The sequence below is a fragment of the Lepisosteus oculatus genome, chromosome 5, assembly GCF_040954835.1.
Source record: "Lepisosteus oculatus isolate fLepOcu1 chromosome 5, fLepOcu1.hap2, whole genome shotgun sequence".
Taxonomy (NCBI): domain Eukaryota; kingdom Metazoa; phylum Chordata; class Actinopteri; order Semionotiformes; family Lepisosteidae; genus Lepisosteus; species Lepisosteus oculatus.
The window spans coordinates 39,797,820-39,815,918 of record NC_090700.1 but is presented as its reverse complement, the minus strand read 5'-3'; the positions used below and the strand labels follow the sequence as shown (position 1 = coordinate 39,815,918).

General features: G+C 42.4%; 1 protein-coding gene across 6 annotated transcripts; it reads left to right on the top strand.

Moving 5' to 3' along the window:
- The first annotated feature begins 211 nt into the window (after positions 1–211).
- LOC102689981 (nuclear transcription factor Y subunit alpha) lies at positions 212–17,274 on the top strand. 6 transcript variants are annotated; one of them, XM_015342567.2, is made up of 11 exons: positions 213–335; positions 3,133–3,259; positions 4,334–4,414; positions 6,793–6,939; positions 7,688–7,819; positions 8,583–8,688; positions 9,902–10,050; positions 10,468–10,641; positions 12,005–12,106; positions 13,130–13,163; positions 14,419–17,274. In XM_015342567.2, exons 2-10 carry the CDS (start codon positions 3,179–3,181, stop codon positions 13,139–13,141), a joined length of 984 nt encoding a protein of 327 aa, XP_015198053.1. In that variant the 5' UTR covers positions 213–335; positions 3,133–3,178; the 3' UTR covers positions 13,142–13,163; positions 14,419–17,274. The 6 variants fall into 6 exon arrangements, with proteins under 6 accessions (XP_015198052.1, XP_015198049.1, XP_015198053.1 ...); XM_015342566.2 differs by lacking the exon at positions 13,130–13,163 and having other exon boundaries at positions 212–335; positions 4,334–4,411; XM_015342563.2 differs by lacking the exon at positions 13,130–13,163 and having other exon boundaries at positions 212–335.
- Positions 17,275–18,099: the final 825 nt, after the last annotated feature.

The window sequence follows — 18,099 nt, the reverse complement described above, 5'->3', positions numbered from 1 at the left end:
GTGTTTGGACTATAAATTAATACCGATATCCTAAAGCTTCAGTCTGTACTTGTATAAAATATTCATACCAGCCTCCTCCCCCACGAGCCTGTTACAGCGCAGGTGCCTCGCTCGGCTCGCCGGCGGTAATGCGCCTGCCCAGCGGCCATGCCCTGCTCAGCGGCTGACAGTGCGCCTGCGCAGCTTCCGGGCAGGGGGGCGGGGAGACGAAGTTGTCCTATTTGTCGGTGCAGACCGCGCTGCGCCATTTTGTTCGCTCGCCGTAAGCTCGGTGATTGGGTTTCGGGGATCGGTACTGGAGCCAATCAGAGGGGAACCGGGGCGGCGGAGAAACGGTGAGAGAGAGCGCGGCTTGGAGGGGCTGGGAGCCGGCAGCAGGGGATTGGTGTGTCACTGACCAACCAAATTACTAACACCACAAAAATACAGGAATTAAAAATACCATAAAGACACCTAGCCGGAGACGCGCACAAATTGGCTTGAGATGGCGGATGGGGGGCGAAGGGCCCGTCCTGAAAAGGCTGCTGAAGCGGACCGTCAGCGGGACCCGTCTTTATTTCTCGGGGTCTGGCGTGTGGGGGGAAGAAAAGGCCCGGTTTTCTCCGGGCTGGGGCAGCCGGTTCCCACCACTGCCCGCCCCGCCGTGTGCGGCAGGGTTGCTGGGCTCCAGGCGACCTTCGCACGGTGTACTGCGCAAAGGCGCCTCTTAGAAGAAATAAAACACTTAAAATCTACCCACAGAGGACCGTGTTTCTAACTCCAGTAGGGGATGCAGTCGGCTAAAACTACGCATCTGTAAAAAGGAGAGGGTGTAGTGGGGACACAGAGTCGCCTTTGTCCTTACAGTGTGGGATAAAGCGCTCAGATCTGGGTTTTTATTAAGCAGAAAAGCCCAACGCGGACATAACAAGTAACCGTTGATGAAGGTGGAGATGAACCGCTGAACTAGCGGTACAATTATTGCTTCTTCGCTCGTTGATAAATGCTTTAGTTGACGATCTTATTCTCTTTAAAGAGAGGGGGTAACCCCTCGCCCCAGTTCAGAGACGGACCTTACGGATGATGTTTCCCAGTTCGGTAATGGGTTGGGATTGTAGGTTATATAACTGAATAAATATGAGATTTGTACCCATACGCGTAACAAACAGGGGGTTTTGAGTAATTGCTGCGCAGATACGACACAACACGATGTTTCTGGGTATTTTTTAAAGTCTTTAAAATAGTTCGTCAAAATTAAAATATCAGCCATCTTGGAAACCTATTAAGTCCCGGTTTTATGGACGTTTTCTGTTTTTGTTTTAAGTAATATGACGAGTCTTTGCAGGGTTCTGTGCTCTGCCAGCCCCGTCACAAGACGCCCTAAAACAACGGGTTGTAGCTGGACCTGCTCTATAAAATAAAGTTAAAGCCTTTAGGGCTCTTAATAGACGCTTAAATCCGTTTGGAACAGTTGTTTTCCAAAACATTATGGGAGACAAGTGAAAAAACGGTCCTGAACCGATACGAATTGAGACTCCACGCGTATTTGGTAGTGTAGCATTAGCAAAGCACTTAGAATCAGCTTTAAACAGCATTTGTGAATTTGTGAGCGTTTAAAAAATGTTTATATTATATTACATGGATTACAACCCCCGACTCGGGTCAGTTGGAAGCAGTAGCTCGACTGCACTCTGACGGGGGAAAATGGCGTCTACACCTCGAGCGCCTTTTCGTGTTAATCTAAGATTAAAATGTGATCTAAATATGACTTGAAAACAAAAGTTTGAGTGGGTTTGCCGAGGTTATCCTCCTTATAGTCGCTGGAGAGCAGATGCTTTCTTTGCATTTGCGTGCTCTTGTGTAACGATTGTGATTCAGCCTGCTACGAGGGCTTTGCACAACGCAGATTACCTGGGTGCACTCAGTTGGGGGTACCTAATGCACCCAGCGCATGTCGTTATTCAGTCAACAGAACGGTGGACTCGCTTTAGGATGAACACGTGGCCTTCTCATAACAGAGGCACGATGCGGAGAATGTGCCAGGTCTTGTATAGCGCCGCCCGGGGGCTTTCTGCCTGGGAGAGAGAGAAACGGGGGTTCGTCACAAACCCAGCTACCCCAGTCACACGGGTGTCCAGCTAAACTCCGCTCTCCATAATGCACAGTTGTCATTCTCTATTAGCACCTTTACACTGCTGTGTGTGTGCAAAGGAACAAGTAAAGGTTTATTCCAAGAAAAGAGGCAACGTTTCTGAAGAAGACTCCACACCCCACACGTTGTATATCTTTTCAGCATGGAACAAACCTTTACTTGTTCCTTTGTAGCCTACGCATGCTGACACAGCTACCTACTTGAACATCTTCGCATATATATCATGTGTGTGTGACAAGAATGGGCAGCCCTGGTCCTGGTCTCCCAGTAAGTGGCGAGCCACAATCCAGCAGTCTTTATGGGTGACCCTTAAGACATCAATTTTAAAGCAGTTATGTTTTGAAAACTGAAGCAGGTGAAAATCCCAGCACTCTGGAAAAATAGCTTTACCGTTCTTCACCAGACCTCCTGTGTGGGGCTGCTGGTGCAGAATTGCTTCCATTCTGAGTGAGTGGAGTGAATCCTCTCCTATATGTATGCATACATATTTACCATAAAGTGCTTTGTGAGCCTTTGATATGCAAGACACTATAAAATGGAAGGAAATATGGAATTATTGTTTAAAAATTATTGCTGTTTTTCTAACATTTATCTGGAGCCAGTTACATTTGTACCCGTTTATACAGGTCATAATATATAACCTTTCAGTAACGAGACCAGAACTGTCGCTGCTGCTGCGAAACGTCTGCCCCTATGCCCTGCCCACAGCTCAGCATGTAATATGTTTTTATGTAAAAAGAACGGGCTAGTAATTTGTGTACTTTTGTCCACTTCTGTTAATGTTTTATGTTTCTACCAATTTCAAAAAGACCTATAAATTAACACAAAACCAACATCAGAAGGCATTAACAACATTGTACAGTTTTTACATAACCGGCTAACTGCTAGTTCCAAATTAGTTACCCATATGCCATTATTTCCCGGGAGGAGGCTGCTTTGTGAAAAAGTGGTTTCTGGTTTTCTGTGCATGACCTGGTGTTTCTTTGTGTTTCCCATGTCAGAATCGGATTGTTTTAAAGAGACCTGAAGGTGGACGGGGGCTTGGCAATGGAGCAGTACACCACCACCAGCAGTAGCAGTGGGGAGCAGATCGTGGTTCAGGCCGCTCCAGGGCAGATCCAGCAACAGGTATGGCAACTCTTGATTGGGAAAGGTACAATCACGCTGACCTGGATCTGACAGACTGCGGCTTCAGCTTGTGGTGGAATCGGAGATAAATAAGAGCCCTCAGTCCTATTTTGGTTTGAAGGTTTCTGGATACCAATTGGATTTCATCCCAGCTCAGATCTTAATGACCTAAAAAAGCTCACTATTGGCCTAGTTGGACCAATTCATCAACACCTCTCAGGTTTTTATAGTCCTAGAAAACCTGCAGACACACTGGCCCTCCAGCACTCAGAAGTACCCCAGGTGCTGTTCTAGCCATGGGTTTTCAGGTCAAGTAAAATTGTTTTTGAATGTAGAAAAATGTTGCTCTTAAACATGTTCTTAATTTATCTAAACAAAATTATGTTTTAAAGGTTGTGAATTATGTTTTTACTATATCCCTAACTTTTTTTCTGTCAGATGATCTATTTCTCAGATAATTTATTCCCTTACCCTTTTCTCATTTTTGTCTTTTAAGTCTGTTCAAAAGCCCAGCCATCTTTCTCTTTTTAAACAGGCTAAAAATGTTTGTCTCTTAAGAATTTCAGGCACATTGGGGCTCTGTTGGCTCTTAACAAAAAAACGTTAATCAAACTCTTCTTGTATGTGTCACAGTTCATCTGTTTGGACCTTCTAGCGTGTGGGGCCTAGCTGAGAATACACTTCATCTCCTGTTTTTTTTTTCAGCAGAAAGGAAGGTGCAGGATAAACCATTTCACAAACTTTATAGAGCCCTGTTGTAAAAAATGGTGCAGGCTCAAGCCCTTCTTTGTCCGGTAGTTTAATCTTGTGCATCATGTATGACCTGATCCTTAAGGATGTGCTGAAAGCTGCTGATCATATCTTGGATGGATGCAGAGGTATCTTAGGGATAAATTGGACATCCCTGCTATATTAGGAAGCTCCGTTTTTATTGTTTTTATATACAGTCTGGCAGAGCCCCAGACTGTAGGATCCTTTATTTTGGTGTGCCAGTTCCTGGCCATGTGGGCGTGGACAGCGCCAGGAGGCAGCTGCGGGACACAGTGTGGTAATGTGCATTGTTTCCGGTCGCAGGGCACGGTGACCGCTGTCCAGCTGCAGACAGAAGCACAGGTGGCTTCGGCTTCGGCCCAGCCTGTGCAGACGCTCCAGGTAGTGGTGTGAAATCCAGCTGCGTCGTCGTCCGCCGTGCTGCATGACAACCCTGCCCGATGCTTCTTGCCTCTCGGGACTCTCTTAGCCATGTTCCTCTTCAAATCTGAGCCACGAGCTCTAAACTAGTTTCTACTTCCTGCAGACACTCTAGGAGGTTTGCTTTAAACAGAATCAGAAAGTCCAAACCCATACTTTCGCGTTCTTGCCAGTGGTATTTATTCTCAGTCAGGTTCAGGCAGTTTTCTTTTTTAATTGACTTACTAATACTTTGCATTGCAGAAGTGCTTTTCATCCTAGAGCATTTTAAGGGTAAAAGGGGCTTACATCATGCTTCAGTTAAGTGCAGGACCATTAAGATGAGTTCATAGGCCGTTTTAAGCATTTTACTTAACATTTATAAAGCTTTAGCGCCACTGGTTAAATCAAAGACCTGGACTGTTTAGATTATAAGACATCAAGAGAAGCAAAACAGCCAAGGAATGCCCAGCATGCTGTTGAATTATTGCACACTGCAGGACATACATACCACTCAGCGGACCTCAGGTTCCATAGAAATGGGAGGCAGGGCTGCACTCGTTTTATCTTGGCAGCTTCTGCACAACTTGGCTTGACTGTGCAGTGACCCCAACTGAGCCGCATCATTGGAGATCTGTCATCGCTCATTGAATGTTTTGCATTGTGACCTTTGGGCCATAAAAAAGCGTGCACCTGCATCATGACATTTGCCTGAGGAATCATGCAGTGACCTGTGTCAAAGAAGTATCCTGAAGAGCTTTGCTGTGCTAAATATTGAATATAAGCTTAACTAGATACCAACTTTGGCATAGAATCCCTGGCATCTCACAGCAGAGATCCTTGATTGACAGATAGAAATTGAATGTCTTTATTCTGTTGACACTCTTTGTATCCGGTGTTTAAGAAAGCTTAACAGACTCGCAGTTGGCAGTGAGAATATGCTAGGGCCACTGTTTATCAATTGTGGTCCAGGATTTACTGCAGGTTTTCTTAGGAGCCTTGAAAGTTCAGTCAGCGGAGGACTGGAAAATTAACATGAGCACCTGGCTTGCCCAGTTGAGGTCTTTAGAGTTCAGTTTGAGAAAATTGTAAGAGGACCCTTAGAATCTCCAAGACCAGGGCTTCAGACTCTGATCAAGACAAAGGAAGAAATAGGTAGGATAAAACGGTGCTGCATACCTAATAGATGGTTGGAGGATGTAGATGGAAGATCAGTAGTTTAGGAACACCTCATATTCAGCTAGGCATGCAAAAAATAAATGCTGCCTAGCAACTCCTATACACAGTATTAAATGTAGAGCACGCTGCATTATAGTGGGATAGAGGAGTGCAAGTCTTGAGAGTAGAATCCCAGGATATAGAACCCAGTGTCCTTCATCCAGTAGGGGAGTAATTGGGAGTTATATGTCTTCAGATTATTTAGCAAACTGCATTATTTGGAGGCAGCATGCTAGTGTCGCTGGACATTGCTGCCTTATATCTCCCACAGTTCTGATTTGAGCCCCAGGCACTTCTCTGGGTGGAGTTCGCTTGTTCTTGCCACGTTTGCATGGGATTTTTCCAGATGCGCCCCTGTGCCAAGATGTGCTAGATAAGTTGATGGAGTGTTATGAATTGCCCATCCATCCATGGACAAAGTGTTGCTAGGATAGGATTTGACAACTGATAACATGTGCGTGGATATATGTATATTTGGAGTAATAAAGGATAAAAAGGTAAAACACAACTTCGTTCATAGAACTAGTTGCACCGCTAACATGTGTGCTTGTACCAGTGGTCCCTCTTAACCTTGAATGTTTGACGACCTGTCATTCTTTTAAAAAAAAATGTCCACAGTTTGATCAGATGCGATGTTTTATAACGAAATAAGAAAAATTATCATGACTTGGTGAGGAACAGGATATACAGATATTATTTTAAAAAAGGTATATTTACAGGAGGTCCCATCCTGCATGTTCTGTATAAAAGGGACAACAGATGTGCATGGTTGTCCTGCTGTGTAAATATGTCAGGAAGATGTCAAAGCTGTGCTCCTGCCTGCTAGCAGCGCTCACTGTGCATAAGTGTATAATTGTTTTTTTCATCATTCTCATCTCAAGCTGTCTTTGCTGAGTCCATTGTGGACATTGCTCAGTAACTGTGCTGTCTGTGGCCTGAGGAGTAGATGAAGTCTACTTTTTTTTTGCTGTATCATGAATGCTGCATCATGCCACCTGATCAGTGCCACCCCACATCCCCTACACAGCGGTTCGTCAGTTTTAAATGCATGTGGCTCCACTGTTGTGCAGCGTGCACTGTATAACGCTCTGTGTCCCTCCAGCTGATTCTTCAATGTGGTTGCGTCTCTTCCCTCTTCCCCGCAGGTTCAGGGTCAGCCGCTGATGGTGCAGGTGAGTGGCGGCCAGCTCATCACTTCTTCTGGCCAGCCAATCATGGTTCAGGCAGTCCCTGGAAGTCAGGGCCAGACCATCATGCAGGTGCCTGTCTCTGGAGCACAGGGTCTGCAGCAGGTGAGCAGTCTCTGTTTTAAACAGCACTTGTTCTCCTAATACAATTTTCTGGGAATAAGACTTAAGCCGCACATCAGTTTGATCTGTTTCTGGAATTGCAGATCACCAGTGCTGTGCTTTGGGGTTGAATATATAGATTTATATTTAAAAAAATCAATGAGAGCATTAAAAACCTAATGTGTTTTGTGTTTTGTTAATAGCCAGAGTACTCCACATTAGTGCTGTTCACCACTGGAATGTTTTATTTTTTCATTTAACATGAAGCAGGCATATATACAAGCAAGTTGTTCTCATGGCACTGAATTCCAAATCCCTTAAAGTTTGGAGATTCCCCCCTCTTACCCATTGGGTTAAATCAGTTCCAAACAAGCAGAAAACATTGAAGCGCACAACTGTTAAAACAGTTGCACATAAAAATGCCTCTGCAAGTCTCAATAATTGTACATCACAAAACAGGAAACACATTTCAACCCAGCAGAGTTTCTCTGTGGCAGCAAGAATGGTTTTTCCTTTCATTGAAAACATTGTTTTTATTATATTGAATCTAAAAATTACCTAAAAGGGTTTGGAAGACTTAGGAATCGCTTAATGAATAGACTGCAGACCCAGCTTGTGAGTGTGCTCATTTTGTTCTTGACTGTTGCCATCCTGCTGGAGAGCAGCCCTGGTTTTGCACGCCATCTTCAGCACCCAGCTTTGCAGTGAGGAGAAGGCGACCCTTGTATCCCCTTTGTCTGCGTGTGTTCAGATTCAGCTGGTGCAGCCGGGGCAGATTCAGATCCAGGGCGGACAGGCGGTCCAGGTGCAGGGGCAGCAGGGTCAGGCCCAGCAGATCATCATCCAGCAGCCGCAGACTGCCGTCACCGCAGGGCAGAGCCAGGTCAGGCACCGCCACAGCCACTGAGCTGCCTGTAGACATCCTGGTGCTTTATAATGAAGTCACGGCACTGCGAAAATGGATCATTCCAATGTCTCCATTGGGTCTAAGAGGAGCAAAGTGAATCTCTAGTGACACCGTCTTAATTCTCCTGTTGTCATGATATAAGAAGTCATCTATCAAGTGAAAATCATTTGTGTTTACATGTGATAAAGCTTAAATGATGCAAAGCTGAAATGCAGTTCTTTCCCACACAATCAGTGCACTTTAGCAGCTGTGCTTCAGTATTAGTTCTCTCTCCTGCACAGAAAACAATCTGGTTAATTGTTTTTATCTCTCCCAGGCCAGGGCTTTGTCAGTTTGGAATACATCCTCAGTCAACTCAAACCATAAAGACAAAAAACTAACTTCTGTAGGAATGAAAAATGTTTGTGTCAGTGAAATTAAAACTGGCATGATTTATAATGGGGTCTGATAAAGCTGCTATTGCTTGTAATGGAATTAAAACAGTTTTGTCTCTTTTATGGGGGGAAAAAAAACATCTCGAACTTTATTCCCCTGCTAGCACCTTATTTGACCTTGTAATTAGCACAGCTGCTTCCCAGTTTGGTGAGAGAATTTAGGGGAAACACAAGCAAATATCTGTAGCTGCACTTGTGACCCAGTCTCACTCAATAAAACCTAGAATTACCTAGAGGGAATTAAATATTTGACATCTTCAGAGACCATCATGGGGTATGAGTTCATTCCTGCCTTGTACTTTCAGGGGCAGCAGCAGATTACAGTGCAGGGCCAACAGGTGGCTCAGACTGCAGAAGGCCAGACGATTGTATACCAGCCGGTCAATGCTGATGGCACCATCCTTCAACAAGGTACAGTACTCAGCACACTGCTGCCCATAGAGCTTGAGCTGCACTCCTTTATAATACAAACTCAGAAGTATAGGTGAGGCAAGACATGTAAACGCTTTAACGTAAAAGGTTGCTGAAAAATTACTTCAAGAGATCTCAAGTCATTAAAAGCTATAAAGCACATTAAATTACCAGTTGTTCTTGCAGCGGTGTTTGACTGTTGTCAGTGCTGTAAACTTCACTGCATGTTAGTCATTGTGCACTCGTATGTGTTGGGAGCTTAAAGTTTTAGCACACCCATGAATGGAAATGTGACATTTGGAAAAACCATTTCATGCTACATTCCTGACATACACACAAGCTCTCCCCGCTTGCAAACCCATACTGATGTTTTTTAATGGATTGACCTCTTTGACCAGGTAACTTCCAGTTGTTTTAACAAGGAAACACTATTTGATGTTTGTGTACACAAAAAGCTGCAGAAATGTTCTTATTATCTTGTGTAACTTGCAGTTAATAGGAATTTGCATGCAGCAGAATTCAGTGCTGCAGTTGTATTGTAAGTGGCGTTCAAAAGAAAGTTTAGTACAGGACTGGGTGTGTTGGGTGGCACAGTAGTTAGCATTGCTGCTACACAGCGCTGGGGCTGTGGGTTCTATTTTGAGTTTGTATGCTCTGCCGTGTTCGTGTGGGTTTTCTCTGGTCACTCTGGTTTCCTCACACAGTCCAAAAACAGACTGATTTTTAATTGGCTTCTGGGAAATTTGACCGTGACAGGTTTTTGAGTCTGTCTGCCCTAGAATGGACTGGCACCTTGTTCCTGTTGCTGTGGCCCTTACCCATGACCCTGAATTGGATGAAGTGGTTAGAAAAAGAATGATTGGCTACAGCCATGCTAAATAGTGTGACAATCAGAGAGGGGAGGGGGCAGGAGCAAACTGACGGGTTTGCTGGTTTCACAGCAAGCAGGTGAGCTTTGCAGAGTTATCTGAACCTGGAGAGAGGTGGTGTGAATATCATTCCACCAGCTCAAGCTATTCGGGAGGTTACATTTGTTGTTGTAGCCAGGTTGCAAGCACACACTTTTTCACTCTTTACATGTGGGTGATGTTGTGTGTAAAGTGACACTAGCACTGTAATACTCTTCTGATCAGAGTGGCAGGTGTGTCTTGTGCCTGTACTGAAATAAGTGTCCACCCCCTCCCCCCTTCTTTTTTTCCTCCCTTTTTTCAAGGAATGATCACGATTCCGGCCGCCAGTCTTGCTGGGGCCCAGATAGTCCAGACGGGAGCTAACACCAGTACCACCAGCAGTGGGCAGGGCACCGTGACCGTCACCCTACCAGTGTCGGGAAACATGGTGAATGCTGGCGGCATGGTCATGGTAAGCCTCAGTTCGAGGAGACCCCAGTTAAGACATGTCTTTTTGCATATGTATCCAAACACAAGTGTCCTAGCATGTCGCAGTTGTTGTACTGTTGTGCTGCGCAATAACACCGGTTAAAGATGTTGCAGAACTGGAATGCCTTGGTTACGGTAATGAATTGCGAAACAGTGAGAGCAAACTGGTTTAGTTGCCTTGGCAAAACGAGGGATATCCCAAGAATCACCAGAATCTGAAAAAAGCCCAGCAGGACTGTTTGTCGCAGACCTTGCTGTCGGTGTTGAAACGGAGCCAAGGGGATGAAAGGCCCTGTGCAAGAATGCTGCTGCACCTCCTGTTGCACGACCTTTTGCAGCGTCTGCATCCTGAACGTTTCTGTCCAGCGTGCTTGTTGATACGCCCGTGTGTGTCTGTCAGATGGTGCCTGGCAGTGGTGCGGTGCCTACCATGCAGAGGATCCCACTGCCCGGGGCAGAGATGTTGGAAGAGGAGCCCCTGTACGTCAATGCCAAGCAGTACCACCGCATCCTGAAGAGGCGGCAAGCCCGTGCCAAGCTGGAGGCCGAGGGCAAGATCCCCAAGGAGAGGAGGGTAAGACCTCCCGTGACACTGCCTCCTGTCACCACGTCTCTGGTGACAGGGCTGTGGTCTGCATCAGAGCTGGGTTGGAACATGACACCCTGTGCTACTGGGCCACCCAGAGTTTCTAGGTTGAGTGAAAGCCATTTTACCAAGAATGCAAACCTAAAACTATAAATACATTTAGGACACACTTTTTTTTATTGTGTAGGGGCATTGCATATAATGTATTTGTAACAGTTGTTTAGAAGCTACTGAACAGCAGTTCTTCAGCTTCTGTTAACACTTAAATCATTTGCAGTGACCAGGTGCATCCAGTGAATTGTTTTAAAGTAAGTTTGGTGATCTGAATGAAGATGTGAGACTGAATGACCCCTCTGTGTTCTTAAACTGGCAACACCAAGCACATATTATATTCAAGTAACTGCCTATCACAAAGTGCCTGCAGTTGCAGTATTGCTCCACTAATCGGTGCTATTGGGTAACAGGATATGTAATAGAGTGCCTGTGCAGAAAGAGTGCTATTTCAGACCTTTGCGATCCAGATACATCTCTGTGTTCTCGGTTGCTTTGTCTGTCCTGGTTTTAAGGCTTTGCAAGGTTCACAATTAAAATGACTTTTTTTAATGCACATATAATTTTAAGTCTAGAAATCTCTAAAATAGTTTTAGGTTACAAAAGCACTATAAAACAGAATATGTTGCCTTTATATTAATTTGTTTTAGCTTTTTAAGTGCATGTTGATAATCTATCATTCAGTTCAGATAAATAAGGGAAACATTGGTGGAATGTGTAGTTAAGTGTAGAATTTAAAGTAATGTTATATACAGTACATAATGTGCAACTCCCTAGTAAGATCTCATTTAGAGTATTGTACATAGGGTCACCACTTTTAAAAAAAGACATCAGTGCTCTGGAACCAGCCAGACATCACACATTTTCTAGTGCTTAAATGAATATGTAAATGTGACAATTTATAATTTAGGGTAGGCAATTTATCCCCTTTATTTAATAGCTAATTGTCATTGAAATATTTTAGAAAGAAGCCAAGGTATCACTTTTATCAATATAGCAGGATATTTTGAAAAAGATTTAGGTTCAGGAAAAATAAAAAAGACTTAGGTTCAGTCTCAGAACTGGGCATCTTCAGAATCAATAGTAAAATACAAATGTCACTTTACACAAAGGTTTGTGGGGGTCTTAATTTAGCTTCTGAGCCATGTTGTTGAATCCTGACTTCTTTCAAGAATCAGCTGGATATATCTTTGTCACTTAGCTACTAGCAGGCATTCAAGCCAGATGGTCCCATAGTTTCCACTAATTCTTATGTCCTGAATTATTAATTCCTCTGAACTTTCCTGACTCTGTCCTGCAGAAATATCTTCATGAGTCACGACATCGCCACGCCATGCAGCGTAAGAGGGGCGATGGGGGCCGGTTCTTCTCTCCCAAGGAGAAGGAGGAAATGGTGTTACAGGTGAGGATGATGTGCAGGAGATGAGTGGTAGTTTTTTTAAGGCACAGTGCCTTTCAGTGGTAAGATATGGATCTCACTGTGTGTTTCATATTTAAAAAATGGCACTGTTTGAAAATGTGTCTGTTTCAGGCTAAATTTAATTTTGATACAATACATGGTGTTACTGTTTCATACTAACAAAATAATTTACAAAATGTGTAAATGTCCATAAGTTTTGAATTGTGGCCCCAAGTGCTGCGTCAGTCAATCACTGAAATGTCAGGACAGTAAATGACTTAATTTACGAACATGTCCCAGTTAATTCCACATATTTTGAAGTATTTCTTAAAATATGTAAATGTCTAGAGAATATCAAGTCTGTTTTTCCTTATTTGTTTAGTTTGAACTGACATTGCAGCCTACTCTTTGTTTCTGTCCTGTCTTGGTTTGGTGGTATGTCAGGCTGCTTTGTTGACCAGTTCACTGCTGAAGTCAGTCTGGGCTTGGGCTTAAGTCCTGTGTCCTGCTAAGGAAGTGGCTGCAGTTCCCAGCCTTCAGAACTGTCCATCCAAATCAGTGTATCCTAATTCATAACTAGGACGTTGATTGTTCTCACACTTTTTGAAGAATGAATTAACAACATTGGTTAAATTACATGTAAATTTCTTGGAAAAGGGGGAACAGGTGTGCAGTTGAAGAGAACAAAAATATAACTAGAGTAAAAACTAATTCATTTTCAGGTTTTTTAACCCTTTATTAACATTGTTTGATTCATTTTCTCTGGCACAACTCTCTATAGAAGATCAGGTTCATACTGCCAAATCCTTCTAAATTTGAAATCAGTAATTTAGGCTGGACACAAATTTACGTACAGCAGTGAATTGGTTAACCATGCATGTTAAGACACTTATAACTGCATTCGTGCTTTTGTACTTTTAACTGCAGTGTTATTAGTTGTTTTGGTTTGCCTTGGTGTTATCTCTCTTTCCTTGCCATGTTTGCTGATGCTCTTGTGCAGTCCCTAATGCTGTGTTCATTTAACAGATGCATGGGTAGGATAGAACAGATGGTTATTAAGGTACAGTATTTCTGATTTTTCCTCTATTAAAAATGCAGATTTTGCTAAAAATTGTGGTAGAATAATATTAAAGACCTTCTCTGCAGGAGGGCAATAGTGTGAAATAAAAAAATCTATATTGGTGATGCTGAACTGAATGAGTTTGCAGGATTGCTGTATAACATCTAAGATCAATTCAAAACATGAATCTATCTGCCTGTCACAAATTAGTGAGTTTGTTAGGCATTTGTGTTCCTGTACAGTGCAGGGTTTGCAGATTTCTAATTTTGAGTTAAATCAAATCCCAGCTGAAGGAAAAGCTGACCTGGGTTTATTTGCCCGATGAGGCACTCTGTAACATTGGGCTGAGATTGCCCAAGCTGAGATCTGTCTCAAGAGTTTTGGTTGTTTGGCAATCCCTAGTTTTCAGGTTTGCTAATTAAGATGTAGGTCTTTTCAGTCCTTCACTCATTTCAGTCCTTCAGGTTGAAGTGGGTTGCACAAAGATTTAGAGAGAAAAAGGGGGCTGTGAAGAAGAATTTGGACACTACTTTAGAAGATTTGGATGCAGTGTTTTTGCTTTATTGCCTGCTTGAGCATTTTGCCTTCAGCAGCTTGTGTTCATTTTCATTCATTTTCACATGTACATGTTCCTGCCATTGCTTCACCTCAAAATGCTTGCCATCTCTCACTGTTTTTGACACATTTGGGTCCACACTGTTTACTTATGGAGACACTGCTCAAATAAAATTAATATAATTAGAAGCATACATCTTTAAATGTGCTTTTAGTAAAAAAAACAGTTCTGAATTATTACTTTTTGTATCTAAAGATAGTGTGGTTCTGGATCAGTCCTAAACAGGATATAATGCTTGATGCTTTCAATACCCTCTTAATGTGTTGCTTGGAGTGATGCCTCTTCCAGAAGGTTTGGTTACAGTAAACCTTTTTCATTTGGGGCCAAAACGTACAAACTATTCTGGAAGAAGAGATCTCTCTAGGTAAAAGGATGCTTGAAGTTGCCACACAGGACACTCAGAGCTCCAAGTTCTCTACATATAAAGTGCATGTAGACGTGCACACATTTGTGTTTATGTGAATACCAACTCGCTGTTCCTCACAACACCTGTTTCTCAGGGATTGGTATCCTTATGGGGGCATTTTCTCAAAATGAGGTCCTTACAGATGTAGAAGTGTTTGTCTTTGCGCTCAGATGTGTATAGAGTGCTGAACTGAGCTTTAACTCCACTCCGCTTCCTTCTCCTTCTCTCTACAGCCCCAGCCAGAGCAGGCTCAATCTGGCGAAGAGGCAGTGGGCCAGATGATCCGAGTGTCGTAACGCAAGGCTCTTCGTGCGGGAGCTGCCAGCCAGGGTGCAGGATCCTGATTCTTAAACCAGTGCTTCTCAATCTGTCTGCCTTCCATCCTCCCTAAAAAGTAGCCTGATGCCTACCATGGCTCCTGTGAAAACAGACGGCGCAACCCCCTCCCTCCCAGCAACTGAGACTTGGTAATCAGGGGGGCAATGCTTCATGTTGAGCACAAACTTTTCTCAATTTCAGGTCGGTCTTTATTCTTCAGATTGAAAAGCATTGCTTTAAGTTGTCTTTTGTTCGGCACTGCTCTTATATGGGCACTTTGTTAACTGCTCTGGAAGAGCAACTCTTTTTTTGTATAGAACTGATGCAATAAGCACTTGGGTACCTTTGCAATTTCAGCATTTATCCACACTGGCTAAGGCCTTGGTGTTACTGTGAGGGATTGTGATGTAATGTTCCATATCTGTAAACTGTGTTTCATGGATGCTGAATGTGGGGGAGATCAGTGTACATAGCCATAGAGATATGCAGAATTGTGACAGCTAGTTGTGACTCTTAAGCTACAGCCAGAGCACATTAGAGGGATTTTTTATGCATTGCGATGCTGGTTTTCCAAAGCAGTTAACAAACCATTTGATATTGTGTAGCATATTGATAAAAAATCTCAGTGACCTTTAGTGGGTGATATTAATGGAGTTTGAGGGTTTGTGTTTGTGTAAATGTGGGGTAAGAGGGAGGGGGGTGTCAGAGTCTTTTAAAATTTTAACAAACGTACAATAGACGGAACAGTCTGGCAATTTAGTCTTAGTGCTAAACTGGGCTTGGGTACTAGGTATAAATCTGGAAAAGTGTTAAGCAAGGAGTAAATCATTGGGCTGGACCGGTGCAGCAAGTCCCCAGGTTAAATGAGATGGAGTTTACCAGATTGTACAGAACAACGTATTAATGCCATACTTCAGAAAGACTGCTGTGGACTAGTAAAAGCTGGAGGAATCCTTCAACTTACATATTAGTGTTTATTAATTTAGTTTTGTCCGTCTTTTCAGTTAATTAAAGTTTTTTCAAGAGAGATAACCACAGCTCTTCAAATTAAGAAGGAGCAAGGAGCCTCTTTATTTAGAACGTCATAATTTTCAGGAGTGTTTTTAAGGAAAATCTCTTGAAATTGATGCTTACCTGTTTGTAACACTGAAGGTCCACTAGGACATGGAGCAAGGTCTTGCACTGTGCCCTGTGAGCTTGAAAAAGTGCACCATTTCATTGTTTAAATCTCATTAGTTTGGAGGTGCTAGCTTTTATAAATAGGTAAAAATATATTGGTTAACTGTTCGTTTGATTATTTCCATTATATTGGTCCCAATTCTCCAGTTCTTTTCGGAGGTAATGTCATACTAAACCTTTATAAATTCCCAGTTTTGTATTTTAATACAAAAGTGATACTGACAGTACTGCGTGGTAGATGATTGTTGTCATATTGGTGCCGTACTGTTGTATTGTTTTCTAAAAAACTATTGCAGAGCTTGAAGTGAAGACACAGAAGGCCTCTAACCGACTAAATATTATGTCAGTTCTGCATCAGTGATATTTGATATTAACTTTCATATAAAATGGTACAGGTAATTGGATTCTGGAATAAAATGTATTTTGTGATTATGGGTCAAGTTGTAGAATAGTGCATCTTTGTACAATGTAATTTCTGTTTACTTTTATTTTTACATGTATAATTCTTCTAGGATTGTTAGTTATTGTTGTGCCTTCTGCCTTTGTCTTGTTTTAGTCCCTGGACACAGGAAATGGTAGTGTTTGGCATGATAGAATTTGTTTTATTTCGTTGAGCATAATATAAAATAGCTTAGACCAGTCAGGTACAATTCTTTTTATATTTGTATTCCAAGGAATTAAATAAGTAAACTTCAGTTTTTCCCTTTCCAGGAGACCAATGCTAAGATGTAAGTGGTAAGGAGTACAAAAACTGCACCATGTGTCTAAACTTAATGCTGCACCAACACAACTGAGCAACCTTTCTGTAGTAGAAGCTTGTGACACCACTCTACCACTGTACACACACGCCTCCCTCTCTACTGGAGAGGCAGTATTGTGCTATGTTACTGGTTCTGTGCCAGCTGGCTGTTACACTGTGCTAACCCCATGAGCAACTCATTTTAATCCATTTTCAGGGCAGTGATGATGTGTGTGAATAATGACTGAAGCTGGGAACAGTTTGGAGAGTACTGTTTGCACAGTTATCTGGTCTGTTCCCAGCAGGAACATTTCAAAGGTGGAGATATAGATACATTTCTCTCCATGGTTGATTTATTTAACCTTAGTTCACATAAAACACAAGATTATATAACGTCAAGCAATAAAACTGAAGATGCTTTAATCTACCTTTTTTAAAACCGCAATCTTATGCTGCTTTTCAGGAATAGGATAAACTGAAGTAAAGGAATTTTGCTTGGTCCCATCAGAAACATTTTTTTTTCACCACATGGTTCATACTTTTAGATCTTTGTGGGATATGCAGACTTTTAGGGATAAAAATCATGTGAATAGTGTTTTGTTAAAATACATGTAGTCCTATGGATTAGCAATATTTCAAGGACTTTTGCATGTAGACCATTTTTACTTTTCTTGACAATGTGTAAAGACAATTTGGCATTTTGTGTGTTGGGGAAAGGGGTTTGTACATAAAAACATTTTTGTATGTATATTGCAATGTTTTTCATGCATGAAAAGTCCCTGAAAAAACTATGCTGTTTAGGAAAAGTACTGTGTACACCTTGCAGCTAATAAACTATTGTACTTTTATTTTACACGCAGTGTTTATTATTCTGTAAATGTAAAGAAAAGCCTGTAAATATAAGGGGCTTGTTTGGGGGAAAAAAAAGAAAGAAAACTTGTAGAAACATGGAAGTGTCCAGACATGATCAACTAACGCTAAACAAAAACTTTTGATGAATTTGAAACACACCTTTAAACGATAAAAAGAGTTGACCATGTGAATAGGATCTAAGTTCTGTTTTGGACTTTGAAACAAAGAATGGTGAATTAGTTCTGAAAATGAACTCGGGATTCTGTAGCTTCTTTAAACAAAGGATTATAGGAGTCCCAAAACAACTGACTGGGCTGTTTTATTGAAGCGGATATGCCAACTTCTGAACAACTCTGGAGGGAGGCAGTAGTAGTAATTATTGGGACTCTGGAGTGTAGCTGCGTCCTCGCCAATGTTTGGTAGTGGCCCCATTCTTAGAAACGGTAAGGTACAGAACAGCAGTCCTACAGCAGGGGTTGCTGGGTAGTTGCAGTGGAGATGGGTTACCTTTCAAAATCCATCACTAATGAGAGCAAGCTGCAGCCAGCCAGCATGGGGACCCCGGGGGAAATTTAACATAGTTTAAAATGGAATCTCTGCTTTATGAGGTCTTGGCCCCTTCTGGTAGCCCAGTGTACTGGATCTAAAATAAGAAGCTCAGCATTGTGCAAGTGCCAAGACTTGAGAAATCTGTGAAGCAATCTCAAAACCCACCAGTTCAGTGTCTGGTTTATTTTTTAGGACAAAAATGAAGAGGAGTTAATCCTTATTATTGGATGGGGTTATTGTCAGCAATGGGGCTGAGGAAATACCGGTAAGTTGAGTT